Source organism: Anopheles stephensi, chromosome 2, assembly GCF_013141755.1.
Source record: "Anopheles stephensi strain Indian chromosome 2, UCI_ANSTEP_V1.0, whole genome shotgun sequence".
In the NCBI taxonomy this organism is placed as follows: Eukaryota; Metazoa; Arthropoda; class Insecta; order Diptera; family Culicidae; genus Anopheles; species Anopheles stephensi.
The window spans coordinates 52,186,574-52,209,390 of record NC_050202.1 but is presented as its reverse complement, the minus strand read 5'-3'; the positions used below and the strand labels follow the sequence as shown (position 1 = coordinate 52,209,390).

General features: G+C 44.9%; 1 protein-coding gene across 2 annotated transcripts; it reads right to left on the bottom strand.

The window, feature by feature from the left end:
* Window positions 1–301: 301 nt before the first annotated feature.
* Window positions 302–22,816, bottom strand: LOC118502678 (kinesin-like protein Klp98A). Of its 2 annotated transcripts, none has more exons than XM_036035182.1 (9): window positions 22,722–22,816; window positions 20,651–21,279; window positions 4,577–6,668; window positions 4,259–4,381; window positions 3,965–4,087; window positions 3,693–3,871; window positions 2,335–3,626; window positions 1,535–1,707; window positions 302–1,460 (listed from the first exon to the last, which is right to left on the bottom strand). In XM_036035182.1, the coding sequence occupies exons 2-9, from the start codon at window positions 20,695–20,697 to the stop codon at window positions 1,218–1,220; spliced, it is 4,272 nt and encodes a 1,423-aa protein (XP_035891075.1). In that variant the 5' UTR covers window positions 20,698–21,279; window positions 22,722–22,816; the 3' UTR covers window positions 302–1,217. The 2 variants fall into 2 exon arrangements, with proteins under 2 accessions (XP_035891075.1, XP_035891076.1); XM_036035183.1 differs by lacking the exon at window positions 22,722–22,816 and adding an exon at window positions 22,423–22,496.
* Window position 22,817: the final 1 nt, after the last annotated feature.

Below are 22,817 nucleotides of genomic sequence, written 5' to 3'. Positions count from 1 at the left end.
AAACACAGCGTAAATTTCGGAGCTGAAAAAATTTGTCCTAAACACAGTTGAAACAAGCACTCGATGATAGTACGGCCTGGGAACGGCTTGCCAGCCATGCTGTAACAGTGTGTAACAGGGAACAACTAGAACAACTTTGGAAAAGGGGGGGGGGGGGGGGGGTTAGCACTTCAACTAGAACAGCACGCAATGAGGGGATGAGAATAATCACAGTTAGTTACAATTGATGAACATTTCTGCCGGAACCGGAACACGGAAGTTTTACACACAGAGGGGTTGCACGCGTTGGTACGTGATGTCCTTTGATATGATGCGATTATGATTTGTGATGATCGTTTGTTGTGGGATTTTAGTAACAATAGTACGATTAATATGAGTTTCCACTCTCGGTCAAAAATAAGCAAACATTAGCTAAACTAGTGTTAGATACTTGATGACAGTTATATGCTTCAGATTGCTTTCTTTTTAATAACTAATGGCGCACTAAGGCTAAATGAGGCGGGTATTATTTACATGTATCCGTTCCCTTTCTCTGTTCCGTCTACCTTAGCCCCACTGTCTCGTTCTCTCTCTCTCTCTCTTTCTTTCCTTCTCTTCGCTCGATAAGCTTTCAACCAGGCAACAACTTTATCCACTGCACGATAAAGTCCGGTGAAGCTGGGCATCGGTGAGGACGGTATCCGTAGAAAGGGAAAATGGAAGCGGAAGTAACACCGTTTTTAACGTATCAGCACACACTTGCAACGTTGCAGGATGAGCTATTATTGTCATTGGTTTTTTTGTCATTTCTGCTTTGAGCCTATAACTGCCGAGTGCTGCTATTCGATTCGCGATTCGGGGGAGGGGGTAAGACACCTTGGATCGATTGGAAGGCCACAACAACAAAAAAAAACCCCTCTTATCGAAAGGAAGCAAAGGTAGCGACACAGAGAGTTAAAAATAATTACAGCACTACATTGCATAGAAACCAAACCGACCGACAGCCGATTGCACCACCGTAAAGGGGTTGATAATGGGCGTCAAACAGACGACAATTTCCTATCCGAACCTGATCTGCTTTGCTTCCTAGCTAGCGTAACCTATCCTAAGACATCCTTAAAAACAAACAACCTAACACGCTTGGGTCTAGAAATCCTAAAAGTCTTTTACATCACAAAAATAAAACGTCCCAGCTAAACGTAGCCGCTAGCTCTAGCAGCACTGGCCGACTCGCTCTACTATCCGGTACCATGTTTGCCCGTTTCGAACAGCCCCTTCTTGAAGAACGTGTGAAACTCGATGAGCGTTTGCTTGGTTAGCCCGGGCCGTCCTTCACCCTCGTAGATGGGACAGTGTGGAATTTTGGCACACACGACCAGCAGGCGGCGCAGGTACGTTTCCAGCTGACGGCGGCGCGTTTTCGCCACCGACTCCGTGTTGGATGCAAACAGTTCCCGCCGCGGGAACGGTATGGTTGCAATCTGCAATGCAAAGAGGGGGGGGGGGGTTAGAGAAACGAGCGCCAATCGCGTCCTGCACCGGGCGCACCGCTTACCTTATCACCGTACAGTTTCTTCATCGTTAGATGTAGCTCGCGAAAGCGGCTGTACCGTCGAAGCAATGTCCACCGCTCATCCGGTAGATTGATCTTCACCTCGTACTCGTAGTGGGTTTGTTTGCCGGCACCCCGTATAATGTACGTTGGTATGTTAATAACATGATCCGAACCTGCCAAACGCGATGACGAAAGGAGAAGGAAATTGGTATGCTTTCGTAGCGTTGTAACGGCTTGCTTGTTAAATGGTAACCCCATTTTTCATTACTGTAAAGGACTATTTCCACATCGAATGGGCATTTCGTTGCCGTGGCGTTATATTTCAACATTTCAACAGTCAGTCCTTCAAGTGATTGTGAGACCTGTTGAAATTCATAACCGCTACGATCTTTTCCTGACACAGCCTGAGAACTTGGCTGAGAAAACGATGGGAGCAAAGTCATTTATAATATAGGAACATCAAGAAATCACTATCATCGGCTACAATTACAATATCATCTGGTTACGTCAAGGTACTCAATGAAAGGTAATTGATTCTCCTGCCGTCTGAAGCCCTTCCAAAGCCATCAAGCCTTGTTTACCATTTTATGTAAAGAGTTTACAAAAAGGATCGATGCTTTTACATTATCAACTGCAAAACCCTGTGAAATATAAAGCCATAGCTTTTAGGCCAAAGCGTTACAGGCGATGGAAATCTTCACAGGACTGTTGAAATATCACTTCGCGGAAACGAAACGTCCATCCGGATGATGAAATAAGTCCCATACCGAGAAAGGAAATGGTCGTCACAGCAAACTTACGGTACGTTCCCTCCATGGACGGTAACGAGCGCGTAACGCTCGGCGCGTAAATGCTACCCTGATCCCGCGCACGCATATACCCCGGATAGATGCACGAATTGCCCACCCGGCTATCGTCGCTATCGGTGAAGCTTTCCGGGATATCTCGCATCGAATCGAGCTGCAGCTCCCCATCCGACAGGCAACTCTTCTCCACATCCTGTATCTTAATCTCCAGCTGCACGATACGCTTCTGCAGATCCTGCAGCTCCCCTATCTTCCCGTCCAGCATCTTCTTATCGCCGTTCGTTTCGAGAATTTTCATAATTTCCGCCTTCTTGCTGGCGATACTTTCCCGCAGATGATTCATTTCGCACAGTATCAGATTCGCGGTGGACGAGGTGATCGAGCTATTATCGATGGACGAACCACGCGACCGTTGCTCTTCCTCGTCGTCCTCATGCCGGCGGCGCCGCCCGTTTTCTTCCTCATCATCTTCCTCCTCCTCCTCCTCCTCCTCGTGGCTTCCGTCCGTCCCACTGCTAACACTGCTCACCCGCAGCGGATGGATCCCGTGACGGATGTCAAAAATTTCCGTACGCATGCTACTGCTTTTGCTGCCGTTGCTGTTACGGTTCCGATTCGGCAGCGACAGCCGATTCAACCGATTCGAGCCGGGCGTGCCTCCCGTCGATGACACGGTCGTTAGCGTGGTGCGTTCCTCGTCCGAATCGGACGATTGCTGGTTCGCTTTCAGCACCGCATTGCCATCCGTCACGATCACGGTCGTCGTTGTGGTGGGCATCGCTTTGCCACCGTACTTTGGGTTGGGCGTGGACGAGGTAGCTAGCAGAAGACAGTGATCGTCCGACTGAAAGAGCAACTTTGCCGTACCGTTAACCGCCGGTTCGCTCTGCCTGTCCACGCTGCCCGTTTCACTTTCGTTTTCATCCGCTCCCGTCTGCAGCGGGGCAGCCGTATCGGTGGCCTTGTTCGTTTCGAAGCTAACGCCACTGTCGCTCATACCACCCTGCAGCAGCGTACCAACACCGTTCGATGTGGCTTCCTCGTAATCTCGATCGCCCGGATCGGATTCGGTACCGTCCTCTGTCGAGCTGGGCGTCGGTATGAGCTGATTCAGCGAACTTAATGCGGGTGTGTTGAGTGCGGACACAAAGGAACAGTCCGAGTTGGCCGTGTGGAACGTGTCACACGTTTCCAGCGTTCCGCGATTAACGCCCAACAGCAGCAGATCGGTGCGTGCGTCCGGCCCTTCACCATCTCCGTTTGTGTGCGTAAGATTTAGCGTCATCCTAGAACCAACGACAGAACGGATGAGCAATTGAAAGGCTTAAACCGATTCCTTGGTAGCCACTTACGAAAGCTTCTTCTGTTGAATTTGTTCCAGCTCTTGCTGCGTTCGCTGTTGCAGCAAATCCCTGTTTTGCTGCTCCAGCTCCTGTATCTTTTGGTCCAGATCGGCAATCTTCTGCGTGCTCTCGGCCAACTGTTGCTCCTTCTCCGACAACTCCGTCTCGTACTTATTGATCTCCTCGCGCTGTAAAAGTAATGAGTAATATCACCAGAATTAGTAATGATATGACCCGGTGGGTCGTAACAGTTGCCCGTTATCGATTGTCAAAAGACTTACATTTCGCCGAACAAACTCCCGAATGTACTGCTGCGAATAGTTGTCCAGTGAGCGAGATATTTGAAGCAATATTTCCGAATAATCCTCCGTCTGGGGAGCATTTCGTATTAGCTCACTGCTTGCCTGTGGGACACCGAAATAGGAGATAGTTTTAACGTTTGAACATAAGAGCTCTCTCTCCACCGCTCCACGACAATGTTAGAGTACAAATAATTAAAGAAGGATATTGCAAGTTCAAAAGGAACTAAATACACTACACTAAAACGAAAGGAAAAAAAGCTAGCGTTTCTCTACCTCGTCCAGACGGCCACAGTCCTGCAGCTCTTGGAGCTCTTTCGCGACGTACTCATAGAAATCGCGCTTCTTCGTATCCAGCTGCGTTTGCAGGGCGGACAGCTGGCGCACTAGTATGTCCACCTGGACATATCACGGAGCACGAAACCATACCGATGTAAGGAAGCGATACACAACATAAAAAAGGAACAAATCGATGTAGAAAATAAATAAAACAAATGAAAATAAAATGAATTAAGAGCGAATAAATAACACAAGCACAACTAACCAAGGACCAATAAAATCTGCTTTTGAATCAACAAAAACCCCATCTCATACCTGTGTCTTCTCATTGCTTTTCTCCCACAGCACCATCTCCTTGCGTGCCATTAGCTCCCCGATCCGGCAGTCCAATATCGTCAACCGGTCGCGCTTGGTGCTTTCCAACCGGTCCAGCTCTTCGGTGCAGAGTCGTATCTTATGCTTGAACTGTTCGTGCATACGCGTACGCTCCAGATTAAGCTGCCGCAGCGCATTTTCGATCGTTTGCAGAATCTTGCGGTGCTCGTCCTGCAGCTCGGCATCCTCCCTGCTGGGTGTGTACTGCCGAAAGCGAAGGGCGCTCTGAGGCGAAGCCAACCCGCCGGCTGTTGCTGCACCGCCAAACAGGCTGAGCGAGGACCCACCACCAACACCGTCATCGTCGCTCAGAAAGCTGGCGCATAGGTTTTCGCGCGAGGCAGCAATTAACGAGAGGCGCGACAGATCGAGCCGAGACGATCGCTGCTGGTGACCGTTCTCTTGACGCATTTTAGCCGCCTCCGCCGGATTGTTGTAGCGAAACATGTTCGTCCGGCCGAGCAGCAGTATGTCACCCTGACTGATCGCCGTCGGTACCTCGATGATGCTCGCGTTCAACAGACAGGTCGCGTTCGGATTGGGATAAATCGTTGCATTTCCGTTCGAAATCACAATGCGACAATGTTCCGGCGCGATACCGATCCCGTTGAGCGAAATGTCCTGCGGATATGGCGCCTCATCCGTCCCGATCGTCGTTTCACCCTCCTTCAAGCTGTACAACGTTACGCCCGTACTGATATCATCGTGAATGCCGATCAGATGAGGCATCTCCGAGTCGAGCACCACACCTACGCCCGATTTGCGCAGCCCGAGGGAACGCTGCTCGCGTAAAATTGTTTGCGCCTCGCGCCACTTCTCCGCCCACTCCTCGGTCAGCACCTTCTCCTGGGCTTCCTTTTTGTGCAGATCTTCCAGCACCTTGAGCTGAGGCTCCAGCTCGGCCCCACTGTCGCTCGATAGCATCAGCTTTAGCTTGTAGATTTCGTCACGCAGCTCGCGTATCAACTTCACGTTCGGATCCTCGTTGATCGTCGGTTTGTTGATGATGTTCTTCGCCCGGTTGGCGTAGCGTAGCGTACTAAGCGTTTCGCTGTAGTTTACATCGGCCGGCGAGATAGCCGCGATCATGATCGTTTTACTGTTTCCACCTAAACTGTCCTTCAGAAGCCACGTTAGGATAGAGTCCCGGTACGGGATGTACAGCACCCGCTTGTTGTTGGTCGGATTGGTTTGTTCGGCCAGGGCGGAGATAACACTGCCCAGCGTCACCAGCGATTTGTTGATGTGGGCGCCCTCCTTCAACCGTTGCCCGGTCGCACCGGTTGCATTGGCCCGCTCGCTACCGGCCAAATCGACCAGATGGATCTTGGACACGGTTTCGCTCGGCAGATCGTTGAGGTAGCGTGCCTGGACGAAGGTGATGGTGAAGATCGCATGGCTTCGGCTGCTCGTATCGTTCATGTTTGTGCTCGCCGTCGTTCGCTGAATGTTGCCCTGGATCATACAGTTCTGTATCTCCGAGTAATCGGACACCGGATGCTGGGACAGGCTTTCCACGTACGGGCCAAGCGTGCGGTGCTCGCGCACGCGCAACCCGTGTCCGGCACTGCTCGGCCCAAGCAGATCCTTTACCCGCTCGTTGTAAATTTCCAGATAGGAACACTGCGTCTTGTAGCCTGTACCCTCCTCCTGGCCCAGTTTCATGCGGGCAAACAGTGACCGACATATCCGCGGGATCAGCCCTTGCGCTTCCGGTGTGCCCATCATCGTGAACGTTTTGCCACTGCCGGTCTGGCCGTACGCGAATACGCACGCATTGTAACCCTGGAAGGCGCAGTCCACGATCTCCGTACCGAGATCGTCGAAAACGGTTTCCTGATGCGTAAAGTGTGGATCGTGCTCGTCCACTGACCAGTACGAGTGATCGAACGTGAAGTCGTTGAACGGGTCCTGGGCGGCACGGGAGGCGAGATCGCCCCGTATGCCATTGCCGGTGCCATGTTTCGGTTTCAGCAAACGCGTCTTCTTGCCATCCATCTGCACGATGAGCTTTGCGCCGAGTTCATGCTCCCTGCGGAATGCGATAAGATAATATAACATTAAAAAATTGACATCTTTCAGATAGTTTATTTTAATAAATAATTTTAAGTATCTTCTTCTTCTTTGCTTCGACAACGTCAAGAGACTTTGGCCTAGCATTACAGGGTTTCTTCACTTGCTTTACTCGTTCTAGATAGTCAGTTCTGCGTTTGAGAAGACTAAAAAGATCATTGCCATACGATAAAAATTGGAGAAGGTGCTAAAGCACGAGTGATCTATAATTTCGATCAAGCTTTTCAGGCTCGTTAGAATGTTAATGTCCAGTATCATATACCGGGTTATGATACTGGTCATTGGGAGAGCTAGCGTGAGACATTGAGGCGCCAGGGAGACGCTGATATACATCTATGACATAGACCTAACTGGAGGTCTCCTATAAAGCAGAAGCATACCTCGCAAATCCTCGGGATGGAGAAAGACTAGGGAAAAAATCTAAATTGTGAAGATACTACCAGAAGCCCTACTTTCAAACAGGAAGTCGTCGACACCTATCTTGGGTCAAAAGTCAGCACCGACAACAACACAAATGACCTGTCCAAAATTGACGAAAATCTCTTTCTCGCGTTCGAAAGGAAGATGCTTTGAAGGCTTTATGGCCCCAAACGAGTTGAAGTACAATGACAAAGTCGCTACAAAGACTTCAATGATGTATAGTATGTAAAAGCAGGTCATATCATGAGAATAGGACTACAAGACTAAATCCTTGAAATATTACTTGCCATCCATATGGACACATGAGACGTGGTAGATTTCAAATGTAGTCATGTCGTTCAAATTCAAATTCAAATGTAGTCATGTCGATCATGTTCAAATTCAAATGTAGTCATGTCGATTAAGTGTCCACCAGAAAAGCAAAGATAACGGATTGGCAGCAATGACGTAGGCAGACCGTGGGCTCTCTAGAGATCTAACACATAAGGCAAAGACTGTAAAGAGGCTTCAGATCTGGTTAAGTAAGTTCGTCCCTTATATCGGTTCGATTAATTACATCATGCTCTTTCCATAAACAGACTTTCAATTTGAGTCCCGCAAAAAAAATCCATCCATAACTAGCAAAATTTGAGCAACCCAAGGGGCGTTGCTGATCTTTCACATCTATCAACAATTCAGCTGCGAGCCAACAAATCTCAACTCAGGCAGACAATTGAAAAGGGAGCAAAAAATCCATCCATCCTGCATTCAATCAGCACTCTAACGAAGCATGAGGGAGCGTAGCGTGATTTAGCGATAATTCATTACTGTATCATATTTCTTCTATTTTTTGCCGCAGCCCAAGCATGATTCACTTCCGCCGCCATTTGGGAAAGAAAAATACACACTTTCGACAGCCGAAAACCGCCCCTTGCGGGACTGATTGGAGTTGAAGGGAGAACCTCACCAATCATGCTCATAAGTCGAACACCGATAATGATGCTGCTGCGATTTCTGTTATTTTTACACTTTGGTTGATAATGGACAGCAGACAGTTGGGCAGCGTTGACCATTGCCGAACGAGGCTTGCTCAAACAGTGCTGATCTCATACATTCTTGGCGAGTAATGTATAGCTAATTAGGTGGACGAAATTGTTCCGGTTACGAACAACGAGCAGCAGATCATATTTTTCACTTAAATCTACACCTTCACATTTCCTTCAAGTAGCTTTTTCAATCAACTATCTTTGTTTGTTTCTCTCTTTACAATTGCGGATGACACATGAAATTCCAACTGTTGCTGCAGCCAACAGCAAAAAACCCGCTAAACTGCGATAAGCAAACAAATCGTCCGACTACCGAAAGCGAGTGACATAAGCGTTCGTTAATGGCGAAGGCCCACTATCAGGCTGAATTGGAGTTCGGAGGAGGCCATCCTGCCATCGATAAACGGCAACGAAAATTATTGAAATTATAACCAATAATCGGCAAACCCCGGAAGCGACGATGGCGTACCGCATCCGTTAAATGGGTGATTTTGCTAAACGCAAACGACGTTACGTTACGCCGTGGACGTAAGTTTGCAACTATATCCACCACCAACCATGCTTCCATCCATGCTGGCTCTGTCTATAGGGGTTGCACGGGGGAGACCAAAGCGAGTTGCATCATCGTCTGGCGGGGTCTTTTGCCGACTGTCGGTACGATTGTCCGAAAACCGCAACTCTCATTACCAGGCGGCTATGACCGGGGGGGTTCATATAATCCTCATAAAAATTGACCTATCGATAGTGCGCTAGGCAATGCCAATGCCCGGGAAAGATTGATTCATATTCCGAAAGTGAATGTGAAACTGAGAAGTATATTAATTAAGGAAGTTGATTGCTGTGTTAGCTCTGTGTACGTATGCTTATCTTTAAGCAAGGCTCATATATGTATAGCTATTAATAATAACAGTAAATCTTGATCCGAAATCGATTCAAAAAAGAGAAAGGAGATAATTTTTTAGCGATTTCTTATCCACAAGTTTTTTTCCTTTACAACTAAAATACAACCAAAATTTATCAAAGATTTGGTGATGCTGATTTTACTTAATTTTTAATCGAACTTCACAATACGTTCTAAAAATTGTATATCAATCAATTTACCAAGGATTTGAACAAGACCTCGAACCTTAAAGCTGAAGTAAGCTTTAATCATATAGCAAATATTAACTGTACGATTCAATACCCTACAGTCCTTAACATAAATATAACCTGTTAAACATTCAGAAAAACATTATGAGTTTGTAAAACAACTATGCTTAAATAAAATGTTTTTTGCTTTAGGAACAGTCTGGCTGAAGGACTGAATGAATGAAGTTATCAAACATATATCTAGTGTTCAAGCAACAGATTAATTTAAGCCCATTCCTAATCTTTATTCTTTATTTGTAAATCATAACAATTAAAATGCAGTTGATGTTATATCAATGCAAGACGTTCTCCTTCCAGTTACAGATTAAAGTTACGTTCGTGAGTAACACACGTACCCAATGTTCGCTAGCTGATGAAGACAAGGCAATAAACTAACATTGAGCAATGGCGGTTTGCGTCCAAGTGTTATATCATTTATTGTTCGCCAAATTGTACACGGTATATAATAGGTGACGAACATTATAAACATAAATGTTTTTTTTTTGCTCCTGCGATTGCGTTTAATGGACGACCGAGTGCGCTAGACAAGAATCACCGCGCTAAAAACGTAGCATATAATCCACCATGTTCCAGTTCCATGATTCCCTCCCTTCCAGCGCGATGAAACAGTAGTAGCTCTCCGGTTCCAATCTTTGCAGCACTCTGGTTGCAATACAATCGACGTTGCATAAAGTAATCGCAACAAAAGACGGACAGAAGCAAACAAAAAAAAGGGCGCATTGGAATCGAGAACGATCGAAGAATGGAAGCACGAGACCGGGGAACGGCTGGTACAGTACCACTCAACTGACCGACAAACCGAACGAAACAACGTTGACCAGCCGACCGGACGATGTTGGCAGAGGGAGGCACACCGAGCGAAAGAAAAAGAAAGCGTGCAAAAAACGTCCTCGCCAAGAGGTACACGATCGGACAAAGAAATTCAACACCGTCTGGTTTGTCGGTCACACTAAGCTATGGAGGAGGAGCAGAAGGAGGAGGCAGTAGTGACAAGAGGGTACCATCAACCGGTACGACACGCAGCCATTTCCTCCCCGACTTACAACAGTTTCGTACAGTATGCTGCCTCAAGTAACCGTTCCGGGAGCATAGTTGAAGCCTACTGTCTGCCACCATATTGCATTTCCGCATGTTGGGAAGGGAGCTTGGGGAAGTTAAGAAATCAGTGAACTGAAACCATTGGCCACAAGCCTCGGCCGGCCACCAGCGTTTCACCGGAGCCATGCTAGCCTACGTGCAACATTAATTATTGAAGAAAGGAGAAAAATTTTTTTTCACTCCCCGATCGTTACGGCGATTGATTCTCTGCCGGTACGATTGCACTATGAAATTTAAATCAACAACCACAGGGCACAGCAACAGGCTTTTGGTTGGTTCTGTTGGTTTACGATGTTTGTTGATCAAGGGTGATGCAATTGCAATAAAAGAAACTACACCTTGAAAGCGCGGATTGATTTAGACCTTAACTTAATTGTTGAATAAACGGTTCCGATTTAAAACATTGAGCGATTTTCTCGCTTCAGGTTTGCAGTTGACTTAATGTCTCTGTTTTGTTGCCTTTTCCTTGCTGATCACTACATTGTGTCTTGTGTGGGTAGTGAGCGCGAGTGCTACATTGAGGCCTCACCGCAATTAACCGAGGGCTCTAAGCGCATTCCTTTCTTTCAGAAACAAAGCCCCATACTCCTTAAGTTGCTCTGCCCTCACTAGGTTGGGATAGGCCCTTTTTTCACTGAGTAGCTCTATCCTTTAAACTAGTTTCGCATACACTTAAAAGCGCACTTTGACGCTCTGCTCTCACTCAGTAGTTTTGCCATCACTATCTAGGTCTGTTCTGAGAAACAGTTTTTTACCCACTTTAAAACCGTGTGCTCACTGAATAGCTCTGTGCTGTATCTTTACTGAGTAGTACTGAGTAGTAGGAGTTTACTGTCCTCACAAGGTTAGATAAGAGCTCAATAGGCTCAATCGTCACTGAGTAGCTCTGTTCTCACAGAGTAGCTCAACTTGCCCAAAGAATTTTGCCCAAAGTAAGAAGCTCTGTTTTCATTTTGATGCCTCACAATCAATAGGCAATTCTATATGGTTCTATCCTCAGTACGAAGTTTTTTGCTCACATTGAAACCCTACCCTCAGTAGGTAGCTGTGTCCTCACTGAATAGCACTGTCTTCACTATGTTGCACTGTCCTTACTATGTAGCTCTGGCCGTGCTTGGTTAGGTTTTCGTGCAATAGGCTCAATCGTCACTTGGTAGCTCTCCCCTTTAGAGTAGTTATTTGCCCACGCTAAGTAGCTCTGTTGTCGCTTTGATGCTCTACTCTCACTAGGTAGCTCTGTCCTCACTAGATAGCACTGCCCTCACTAGGTTAGGTTGAAGCGCAATAGGCTCTGTCCTTACAGAGTAGCAGTAGCTTTTAGAGTAGCTTCACCTAAAAGGAGAATCTCTGTTTTAACTCTGCACTGCCCTCACTATGTAGTTCTTTCCTCACTAAGTCCTCACTAGGTAACTTTGCCATATAAAGTAGCTCTACTTTCACTAGGTAGTATGAGATAATCTTCCAGCTCTTCGTCTTCAGTGAGCGCAGAGCTACCGCAAAGCCGTCTTAGATAAGTCAAAAGATTCAGTTGATATATTAGCACATTTTATATACAATTCAGTTTGGTGCACATTTGTGTTAAAATTGGTTGCAATTTCTCAGATTCTGATTAGCTGTCTATCATACAGATACTGCTTTTGTCAGCATATCAGCTGATTGATTTGACCTAAAATCGTCCGCAATTGCTACAATCGTTGATGTTTTTGCCTTATCAACCGAAAACTCCCGTCTGTACACTCCTGTAGGTACAGCTGTTGTAAGGCTCTATAAAACATTGAATTTAAGCTGGTCATTTTTGTAAAAAGATACTCTCAAGCGAATCATTTAAATCAGTCCTAGAAACATAAAAATAATCAACAAATTTAAATTCCTTTTCACTCGCTATCACCACAGTAATCAGCGGAGTTGAGGAGCGTCGGGTAGCCAAAGCCGAAGTAGTAGAAATAAAAGCTGCCTGCTAATCTCCTTTATTTGATCGTACATATTCACTGCACGGTTAAAATTCGCTTTCAACTCAGTTAGCTTCCCGCTTAACTGCCCAGTGTGCAGCGCCATTTGCCGTGCCTAGCGGTCTGTGTCTGTGTGGTGAAAAGTGAAAATTTATATTCATAAAAACAGCAGCACCAGCACGTTCATTTCATGACTCGTGCCACTGTTGCACCGCGCAACAATACATAGCTTATGCTCCGTTTCAGCCACGAAAGTTACAAATAAATGATTTACTTCCACATATTGTACTTCCAGCAGCGCGTTTCTAGGGGGAGAGGTGGCCAAAGGCAAGGAACGCAACACTACACATAAACGCCCACTAATCGGCCCCACCAGTTATGCTTCTCAAATGTTCACAAGCATGAAAGTGTTTTTTCGACTTGTTGGTTCCACAGCAGGCAAAAGGCTTTTGTTGAGACCGCCGCTAGGAAATAACGACCGTCCAAAAACAGTGATGTCCGTTTCCAATTTCGCGCCTTATCTTGTCAAAACTGTTTCACACTCGAGAGATGAGCTGCCGGCGGAAATAGATCTCCCCGCCCCTGGTTGGACAACCGATCGTCTCGCCGTGATGCTGGGTAGGTATGCTTATCGTTAGGAAAATAAACATTCCATCAGTACGGTAAACATTCAATCAAATTGCTTTACCGCTAAACGATGATAATTGGAAAGGTATAGGAATTCGATTATGTTCAAATTTTGATTTTCGCTCTGGTCTGGTGATTTATTTACGCACGCAACAAGCACTTGAGTTACCAAGGGGTGTAGCCATATTAGAAAGATTATCATTATTAATTGTTAAACCATTTTCATTTAACATTCATGTTTACATGTTCAATGACATGTTCATTGTAATTAATTCCAACAAGAACTAGAGCAATGGCTGACCACAGTACTGGATGAAATGAAAGAGTTTGAGCGAACCCCGTATGACTTCCAAAGTTAAAAACGTCATTGAATCGTTTAATTACATGATCACTCCCTACCATGCACATTCGAACGGGTCTGCTGTGAAAATTGGTCGAAATTTTGGTTTGAATACTAATTCCTAAATCCACTTGCCTAATTCCTAAAGGACTTGCAATATTCCTGTTTATTTGAAACAATCCTCTTAGAGATTCAACGAACTCATACTGCAAGACTTGCAGCAAAATCCTCGATGTTGCACACGTTCTAACGTCAGTCGGCCAACTCTCTGCTAGTCCAATAACTAGACCGATACGGTATCTTAAATACCGTACCATATGCTGCCTTAGTAGTTTGTCACATTGCGGCACCGACAACAACATTGATGTAAGTTTACCCACAAGAGTGTTTGTCGCCAACCCGTCATAATACAACCAGAAGAAATACTCTACTACAAATACTTGTCGCGACGGACGAAGCTGGAACTGTATAGAACACTTAGAGTCCCAGTACACACATACACCTCTGAGACATTGACTGCATTCAAAACTCACCCCTCCCTCTTGGCCGCATTCGAGGGAAAGATGCTCAGAAGGATGTTTGGTCTAGTTTGTGAAAAGGGATAATGGGGGAGACGTTACAAAGACTCTACGAGCTGTACGATGATCTCACCATCGCTGCTCGCGGTGGGCTGATCATGTCATGAGAATTGCACCGGACAACCCAGCCCATAAAATACTTTCAAGCCGTGGTCAAATGAACAAAGGAGGTGTGGCAGGCTAAAATTGGTGCTAAATCGATGTTATAAAGAATAAGTACGCTAGTGAATGATAACTGGGCAAAGGAACGACGATCTTCAAAAAGTAAAAGATCAAACCAACCGATTAACATGCTTAGTGCGCTGATTTTTATGACGATACGTACCGTAGTAAATGGTTCTGTTTCTTAAGCTTATTTCTATTTGACACTACAACCTCGAAAGGTCTTAGACAGCCATTTATGGCTTCTCTGACTTTATTGTACTCATAGCTGGCTCGATTCCAGTTCTGCGGACATGGAAGGGTGGACGTGGTGCGGGTGTGATTTGAAATCGTGTTAGCAACTAGATTTTGAGTTAGCACCATAAATAGTCATAAGTTTACAAATCTTTCGCTATAAAAAAGGGGGGTTATTAAATAAATCTTCTTCTTTTGCCTGACGATTTCTTAGGCCATGCCTGCCATTTCTGGAATACTAGAATTATTGTTACCGCATTTTTGGATAGACAGTCCTCACTATGGGGGAACTCCAAAAAGTCCAAGAAGAAAAATCAAACTTCCTTGTTTCACTCAAGTCTAGGGCTCATGTTTAACTTTTCATCGACTTTATTTCAAATCAAGCTACTCTTCCTTTTTACAGTACCATATGCTACATTCCCTAGACAGACCAAATGAATCAATGATTAACCAACATCATTAACGAAGATCAATCACCATTCAATGTCGATGGTTCATGGGTTTGAAAGAGAAAAAGAACCATCCGTTTACCAACGGAGTGAAATCGCAACCTTCAGCACAACACATCTCATTGCCAGACGAACACACATATACATACACGGGCAGGCATCGAAAACTCATCTTTCCGTTACAAACCGCCAATCGTCTTCGCGGGTGACCTGGTTTTCGGAAGATGCCGCTTACATGTAAAACTAACCTTGATCGGCACCGGTCCGTGTAGCCGGATGAACTTTGCACCGAAATTGTGCATGCGAAACGCATGGACAAAAAAAAACATTTCCGAACTCTACCTAACTAAACCCGTTACACTTCCAACCGTGGACGGACGGTTCGGGTGACGGTAATGACAAAAGCCCACCATCGAAACCACCTTCGCTTCTATCTAACTAACCGTTACGATGCCGGAAAGCAGGGAAATCAAAATTCAAATCCAAAGTCAGAAAGCAGAAAACGGAAGGAAATAGCACCTTGCTTCTTCGCCTTCAATATCACGTCCATCTTCTAGGTAACATGAAGCAAGAAGAAATAATCCAACGCCATCCAAACACCTGTGCCTGTTTAAAGCGAACGCAAACCGAACCGAATGCATAAATTATTGTGGCAATAGTTAATTATCGCAAAGCACCAATAATGCAATCCATCAAGTACGCTACACTTGCAGTCACATTTCATGCGATCATTTATTGGACCATTTTTTGTTTGGTGCAAAATTAATAAAACAGATTGCATTTGCAACCGCAACGGAACGCTGCCATCATGCACACGGTCCACTTCCGATGGCATTATGAAGGACTCAAAACAAAAAGTTAAAATCCTTTGCTGTGGTTTTTTTTGCCATCAAATGTGCATCTGACTGACGTGACCATTGCATTTGACATGAAACCGTATCCCTTGGCTGTGGTTTTGTCACGTCGAACGACGTCGGTTGTCGTACCGTTTGATGTGCCTCCGACGAAATATCCGACCCGATGGTGTCAAATGTATATCGCTGAGCTGCTTTTATTTAATGTCAGCAATCAAGCGATGTCTAACAGACAAAATCAACGTCCACTTTCGGTGTCGAAATTGTGACGACCCTTTGAGTCTTGGACACCAAACACATCCAAAGTGAAAGTCATGTTCGATCGAACCTAAGACCTTGTCGGGTGCCGGGGATCATTATGATCTGAACCGATCGGTTATTTCTTGCACCCCGGAAACGGTCAATGTAATGACAAGTTTTACACAAAACATTCTCACCACCGTGACACACGACAGTGCCAAGAAAGAAAGGAAACTCGACAATAATATCCGGAAATGGGCAACAATACGGAACTTTCTCATTCTGGGCGAGCGTATGCCGTGGTTCAAACAAGGAATCAACGCCGCCATACGTTGTTGGGTGGATAAGAATTATGAATAAATTTTGCCCCCCCCATCAAGACATCTAGGTTCCCCTTGTAGGATGGGAAAGTGTCAACGAACGTCTGAGCTCACGATGAGTCATCTTAGGAAAGCATCAAACAACCATTGATAGAGAAGCAGCACAGTGTTTGCTGTTGCTGTGTGTGTGTGTCTCTCTCTCTCTCCCTCGGACAGGCGACAAAAGACTCGTCCGAAGGGACAGAAATCTGAGCAATAGCTGAGAACTTGATAGGAAGTTGTTATCAGCATCGGTTTGTGAAGTCATCAGAAACGCAATACACCGAGTTGCGGCCAAGATGCTGGTAATGAAAGTTCTAAACTACCGGCCAAGAACATCTACGATTGCTGGAGGATTGATGTCTTGTTGGAGGATGCAACATGTCAAGAACGTTCCAGAATTCACAAGGAATGCTATCATTAGCTGCACATATTTGCAAGTTACGATTGTCTTAGCATCTCGAGCGTAACTAAGCGAGAAAAGACACTCCAAGGCATGAATTCTGTCCCTTGAAAGGGGGGACTTGCGTCAAACACTGTGCCATACTCATTGAAGGAAAGTGGTAAACGCTTGTCCGAAGTGTTGACCATTCATGTCCAGTTATTGTTCTTGGCGTACCTTTGCTCCCAAGCACGCGCAAGTTCACATTCATGGTTCGCAAATCAAGGCCAGCCGTAAATTGCATTAAGTCACAACAGCACCACGGAACCGAAATGCTTACTGCCGATACACCTGTTTTCTTGTTAAATGAGTTGCACGAAACCGGGTAAAGGAAGTAACCACTTTCTTAACTGTGTTTTGCCTCTGCGAAACTAGCATAGACACAGCAAGAGGAACCTTGCCCAGTTGTATAAGATGATTATACGCTGATAAGCTCGTACCACGCTGTCGTCTTACGAATGTCAACTATGTGGCACAACCTTCTCTGACGCACCGGATCCAAGCGAATGAGGTCATTTCGTTACTAAGTTTATAATGAAAATACTTGGACAGTTTAGAATGTTCGGTAAAATCGGTACGAGCTAGCAAAGAGATATTAAAGCAAATAATATTAAAGGCTTTCATTAGACTTCCATTTACCGGAAAACAAAGCAAACACCTGATTGCTATCGCTTTGTTTTAGTTACCAATGTTGGTAAACAACATTTCGATGCTAAGTGCTCACACAAAAAAAAAGCATAAACAACCGCCAACTCCATGGGAATTTTAACGTGAGAAATAGGTTGTCTAGTCTGGGCCTACGGTGGAGGAACAAGACGAACAACAATCGAAACCTCGTAAACCATTTTCGTTGGTCGAAAATGGCATCGAAAAACTCCCATCAACAAGGTGCCTTTTCTAAGCATCGTTCTATGCGCAGTGCATTTTGCAGTTTGCATGTGGAAGAACAATTAAATGGAACTGCGCCAGACACGGAGGGTTTATTTATGACCTTCAACTGTGTGCACAGGTGATGATTTAAGTACTCGTAAGCACCGCAAGCAGTATGCATTGTTGAAGAGGTTTCCGCAACGTTGGTACAGCTTGGTTGATGTTTAGCTTTATGTTTATCTTTTTATATCGCAATCGACTATCTGAAGCGTCTCAGCCTTCATTTACACCTAATACATTGGCTTGAAACTGAGGGTTATTTAAGTAAAAAAGTAGGTACAAATGACTTCCTTAAATAAATTACAATGCATACAGTATGTTCCAGTGTTCCATTCAGGTGTATCCAAAATTGTTCTTTTATATTTTGTAGTAATTGGAGTCCCCCACATATGTGAGCAATTTTTTTTTCTTGAAGATATCGTCCAACAGTTCGCACTCAGATGTCTTCAAAATTCTCCACTTTTACAGCATTTTTAATCATATTTCTAGAAATCTAGGTTAAATAGAACCAAGTCCTCTGCAAATATAAAACTCTGTTTGTCGGGATCCGGCATTCCTGTTCGGGTCTCCGTATCACATCCCGGATCTTAGAGGCAGATCGCTCTAAGACCACAGTTAACAAAAAATCCATGATTCTGTCCTCACTTCTGCCACCGTCTTGTCCGAAGACATTTTTGGACTTTTTTCCATAGGTATACTGTACTCTTGAACGATCGTTTCAGAATTATCAGTGCTCTAAAACCGGTTGATTGTCATTTTAACGAAGACATTCTTTCTTCCTTGGTACTGTAACCACGAGAGGCCAATTATTTCTGATTAAGTTGAGTTAGTTTTTCTCTTCGAGCTGACTACCTTGACTTAATATTACTTATAGCTGAATAATAAGTCGTGCATCATGATGATGTTTCTTGCACTAAGCGTTTCTTAGCTATCGAAAAGAAGGACGATCTCATCCACAGGATTCAATGTTCTGCTTCTAAGAACATTGGGCACTACAATCTCCAGAGCCTGCCTTTTTTGGCTTCATTGGATGGTAGCTGGATAGTCACTCTGACGAATGAGGAAACGATCAGGATAAGTTTAAATATCCGGTCCTACCGAAACTCGTATAATTTCCTGGAACTTTGCTGTGCCAAGATTTTATTGGAAGCAATCCTATGATTTGTATTCTCTGATTTACTAACAAGGATTTCAGCTAAATTGATTGATTATATTTATTATGCGATGTATAACATTTTGGGAACAATTTTCGAATCCTTGCAAGACCATGTGCACATGTTTACAGTAATACTCTGTATTACAGAGTAAAGAGTATGTACATAACTTATGACGTTACAAACCCAACAGAAGAAGCCCTGCTAGAATCGGTGCAAAATGCATAACGAAGCTCACCAGCGAAAAAAAGGGGCAAACAAACAAAAATACACGTGCCACCGGCTCTGCTGTTGAAAACATGGGCGAAAGCGTAAGCGTGTGCCCAGAGAGCCACCATGAGCCACACGCCTGACTTCCACAAATGAACAGAGGGGATCCTTCAACAATCAAACGGTGGAAACGCATGATCATCATCATCATCACGATTTTCGTGACCTACTGGCATGCCGACCAATCAAATTGGATGGGAGAAGCCAACTACGCCGGGCTGTCCTGTGGCTGCAATTTTCACGCCGTCATTAGATGATGCTCCTCCAATCAATAGAAAACTTCAAACTCGCGGCATAACTTTAAACGGCCGCACCGGTCCGCACACTATTGTACCACAACCTCCCAGCCAGTCAGCTCACCCTCCGCCTGCGTTTGCTGTTTGCGTTTGCGTTTTGCCGTGCCGTAATCCTATGTAATGGAATAATTTGGATAATTCCACCTGCTTTACGTATTGGGCTCGGGGTTTTTTTGGTGTTGCTCTCCTGCCACAAACTAGCATGGAAAATAGGCCACCGAAAACGAACTCCACACATCCACTCGACGAAGTCGTTTCATCTTTTGGGTTTTTTTTTGGGCCGTGTAATAAACATGTGACGCAACGCATATTTAAATGAAGTTGACCAAGTACCTTGAACTAATAATTATATGTAAAACATCAACCTTTCAAGACGTACGTCAACAAAATATCCGTGTGAGGAATTCTATATGATTGATAAGGGTTTAATTTTGTCTTTGAATCCTCTTTTGTTGCTTTTTAGTGTAGTTATGTCAAATAGAAAAATAGACTAACTTTGGCGGCGGTTAAAAATCAACGCTCAAGATATATTACTCCTTGCAACAATTGTGAGTACTTTGGTAAGTTCTTCGGGTGCCTGGACGTTCAGTTGTTGCATCACCTTGGGTACAGAATAATTGGACACAGTCCTTCTAAGCAGATCAGAACAAAAATAATGTTGGTCACTACTTGAAATTCTGCGACCAATATAGAAATTCTTTGATCATATTGATTCGGATTATCTCTTGGTTGACTTCGTTTCAGAATAGGACAAATAATTGTGTATGTAAATGTCCGATTTCTGCAGGATATTTTTCATCGGACAGATACCCTGTCCAATGTACCAGACAATATAACCTTCATCGTAAATATTGAAATGATGTTGTAATGATGCTGCAAGTGAGCATATATAGACCTCTGGCACTGCCCCACATTTTCCAACTTCTGAAGAGCTCAGATCTGAAACTCATAGTACGAATGAATCTTCAATTTTAGTTTCTCGACTATTATGACCATAAGTTGTCCGAATCAAATGATGATGCTGTAATATATTTTCCATACTTCAAGGACATAAATCAACACGAGGTATGGTTGGAGATGGGTTGCCATCCCGAATTGTAGGATTGACGGAATGCCTCGTAAGCAACCTCTTTGGCGAGAGATTCAAGAAGTGTATTATGGAACGATAATGTTGCGAAATGTGTGATAAAGCATTTAAAAGGCCTTAAATTCCATCTTTTTGCTTGCATTGCTCGTTGCATGTTTTTAACGACCTCGTCCTTTACAGATTACAGATATGCGATCGAAATTTATGTTTCTGTCTTCTACGTGTGGTAGGTCAAGTCCGTTACTATAAACACAACAAGCTCTCACACACACACTTACCTTTGATTGAAGGGACGAACCCGTACAGCAACCTTCAACGATGCCATGGTTGATTATCAAGACGGTTGCTTTACACACACGTTACAACACTGCGTCTGCCCCGCACTTTATAGCCACAACCTCGGAACCGAAGAGTTTCCTGCCGGATGGCCTTGCATGCGTGGTTTACAGTGCACCAAAAAGCACCGTACTATAAAATCTGTTCCGGAACACACTCCCAACCACCTTTTTAGCACAATTTCATTTGTTGTTGTCGGGCACTGCATCGAGTGTGCAGTGACATCTTTTCTGTCAGCCGGATCGCGATGATCTCACACACTCTCACACGCGCTCTCTACGCAAAACAAAGCAGCATGCAGCAATGCACTTGTGGGGTGATCCGTCATCACATGATGCAGCAGCTGGGACAGCCATAATTTCCACACCGAAACGGGGGGCCACCACACACAGTTTTCCACGACCACATTTTAAAGATTCACGTACAGTTTTTCACTTTTCACGTCGTCACTACAGAAGCATAAAACACACACGTACTTTGAAGAATACGCACACAGGTACACACACACTTACTGCACACACAGAATTAGGCTATAAACAGAATAGCGCTTGCTGAAGAAAAATAGAACACACTAGAACGAGAAAAACCCAATATGAAAATGTGCGCACCGGAACGCAAATGATTATCACACTTGGGGGATTCCATTGCGGCTAGATGGAACCATAAGCACTAACATTATGTTATTCCAACATCCCCCACTCAACAACCCTACCATTATGCACCTCGCACCCCCTTAAGCACACACGCAAACACACAGAGATACACATATGATGGGAAAGATTCTTGAAACAAAACCAAAAATCATCACACTTTTCAAGCGTTGTTTTTCTCCATTTTCAGTTGGATTTCTTAACTCTCTTCTGATGGGATCGGTGGAGCTTCTTAACCGCGGCGAATCACAATGTGAAAACAGGAAAATGTGAAGAAGATGCGAGCTCCCCTCTACACTACCTAGCACGATGCTACCGCCTGCTATGTTTTTTGTTTGTTCGTACGATAATGTTGTTGCTGCCTGCTGTTGCTGGCGATGATGATGATGATGATAATATAGGTGAGTAACAACAGAAGGTACGGCCAGCAGCCGATGGTTCTTCAATTGTACTCGCTCACTCAAGTACCACGGATTTTTTTTCCCCTATTTCCTCGTTCGCATTTTCACCGTGGTCAATTCGGGGGGAAAAACAGCGTCGTATATCCTACTGGAACTAGTTACTGGTTCATTATTTAGGCCGCGGAGCTACCGCCGCCCCGCAGAAAGGAGGACACGGAGAGCCTACAACGACTTTTGCCCAATATTTTCTTTTCTTTTCGCATACAGGCGTGCGCACACACGCACACTACTGGGACACACGACGCACTAGCACAGCTGTGTTGTTGTTTTGCGTGCTGGTCGCTTGTGCATTGTGGATGCCGTCACCATCTGGCCGAACTTGCGACTGCATCGGATCTCCATCGGACATGCAGCCATTCGCTTTCGCTTGCACGGGTCGCCTTTCCTGCATACTGGGGGAGGCCCGAAAAGCATTCCCTCTTTTATTTCGTTCCTTCGGTATGGTTTCGGTGTAAGCGTTTGGGTGCATATGTAGGCACGCACCAAAGAACGAGGTACCGAGTGGTAAACAGATACCAGCCACAACCGTTTCACTCGGCACGTACGGTGAGAAGGGAACCCTTTCCGATTCACAAGGCCAACATACACACACACGGAGCTTACAATCGCTTGCGAAGGGTGATAAACATTCGCTAATTTTGTCGCTATTCACTGGCAAGGTACCATAAACTGCTTGATGCACTGGATGGTATTTGCCCGTGGCTCCTAGACACCAAGTACAAAAAGGTTGAAAAATCTGCTTTTTTCCTTCACTGCAACTGACATCATCATCCAAACGGCCCCCGCAAAACTCACAAACGCTTCTCTTTTCACACAACCTCAACACGATATCGTAAAGTGAACGTTTTACAGGCGAATTTTACTTCTTTGCGAATCCCTTAATCTTAATGATAACGGTTTACCAATGCAATAAAATTATGCTAGTCCGCAGTAGCACCACCGACCATTGCGATAGAAAAACAACAATGAACTGAACCCCAAAACATCAAGGTCCGCTG

Coding starts and splice junctions, on each gene's coding strand:
- LOC118502678 (XM_036035182.1), bottom strand. CDS start 20,697: ATGGCATCGTTGAAGGTTGCTGTACGGGTTCGTCCCTTCAATCAAAG. Junction 4,382..4,576: donor AAAGCAATGAGAAGACACAG/GTATGAGATGGG, acceptor TGATATGTCCAG/GTGGACATACTAGTGCGCCA. Junction 1,461..1,534: donor AGAAACTGTACGGTGATAAG/GTAAGCGGTGCG, acceptor TTTGCATTGCAG/ATTGCAACCATACCGTTCCC.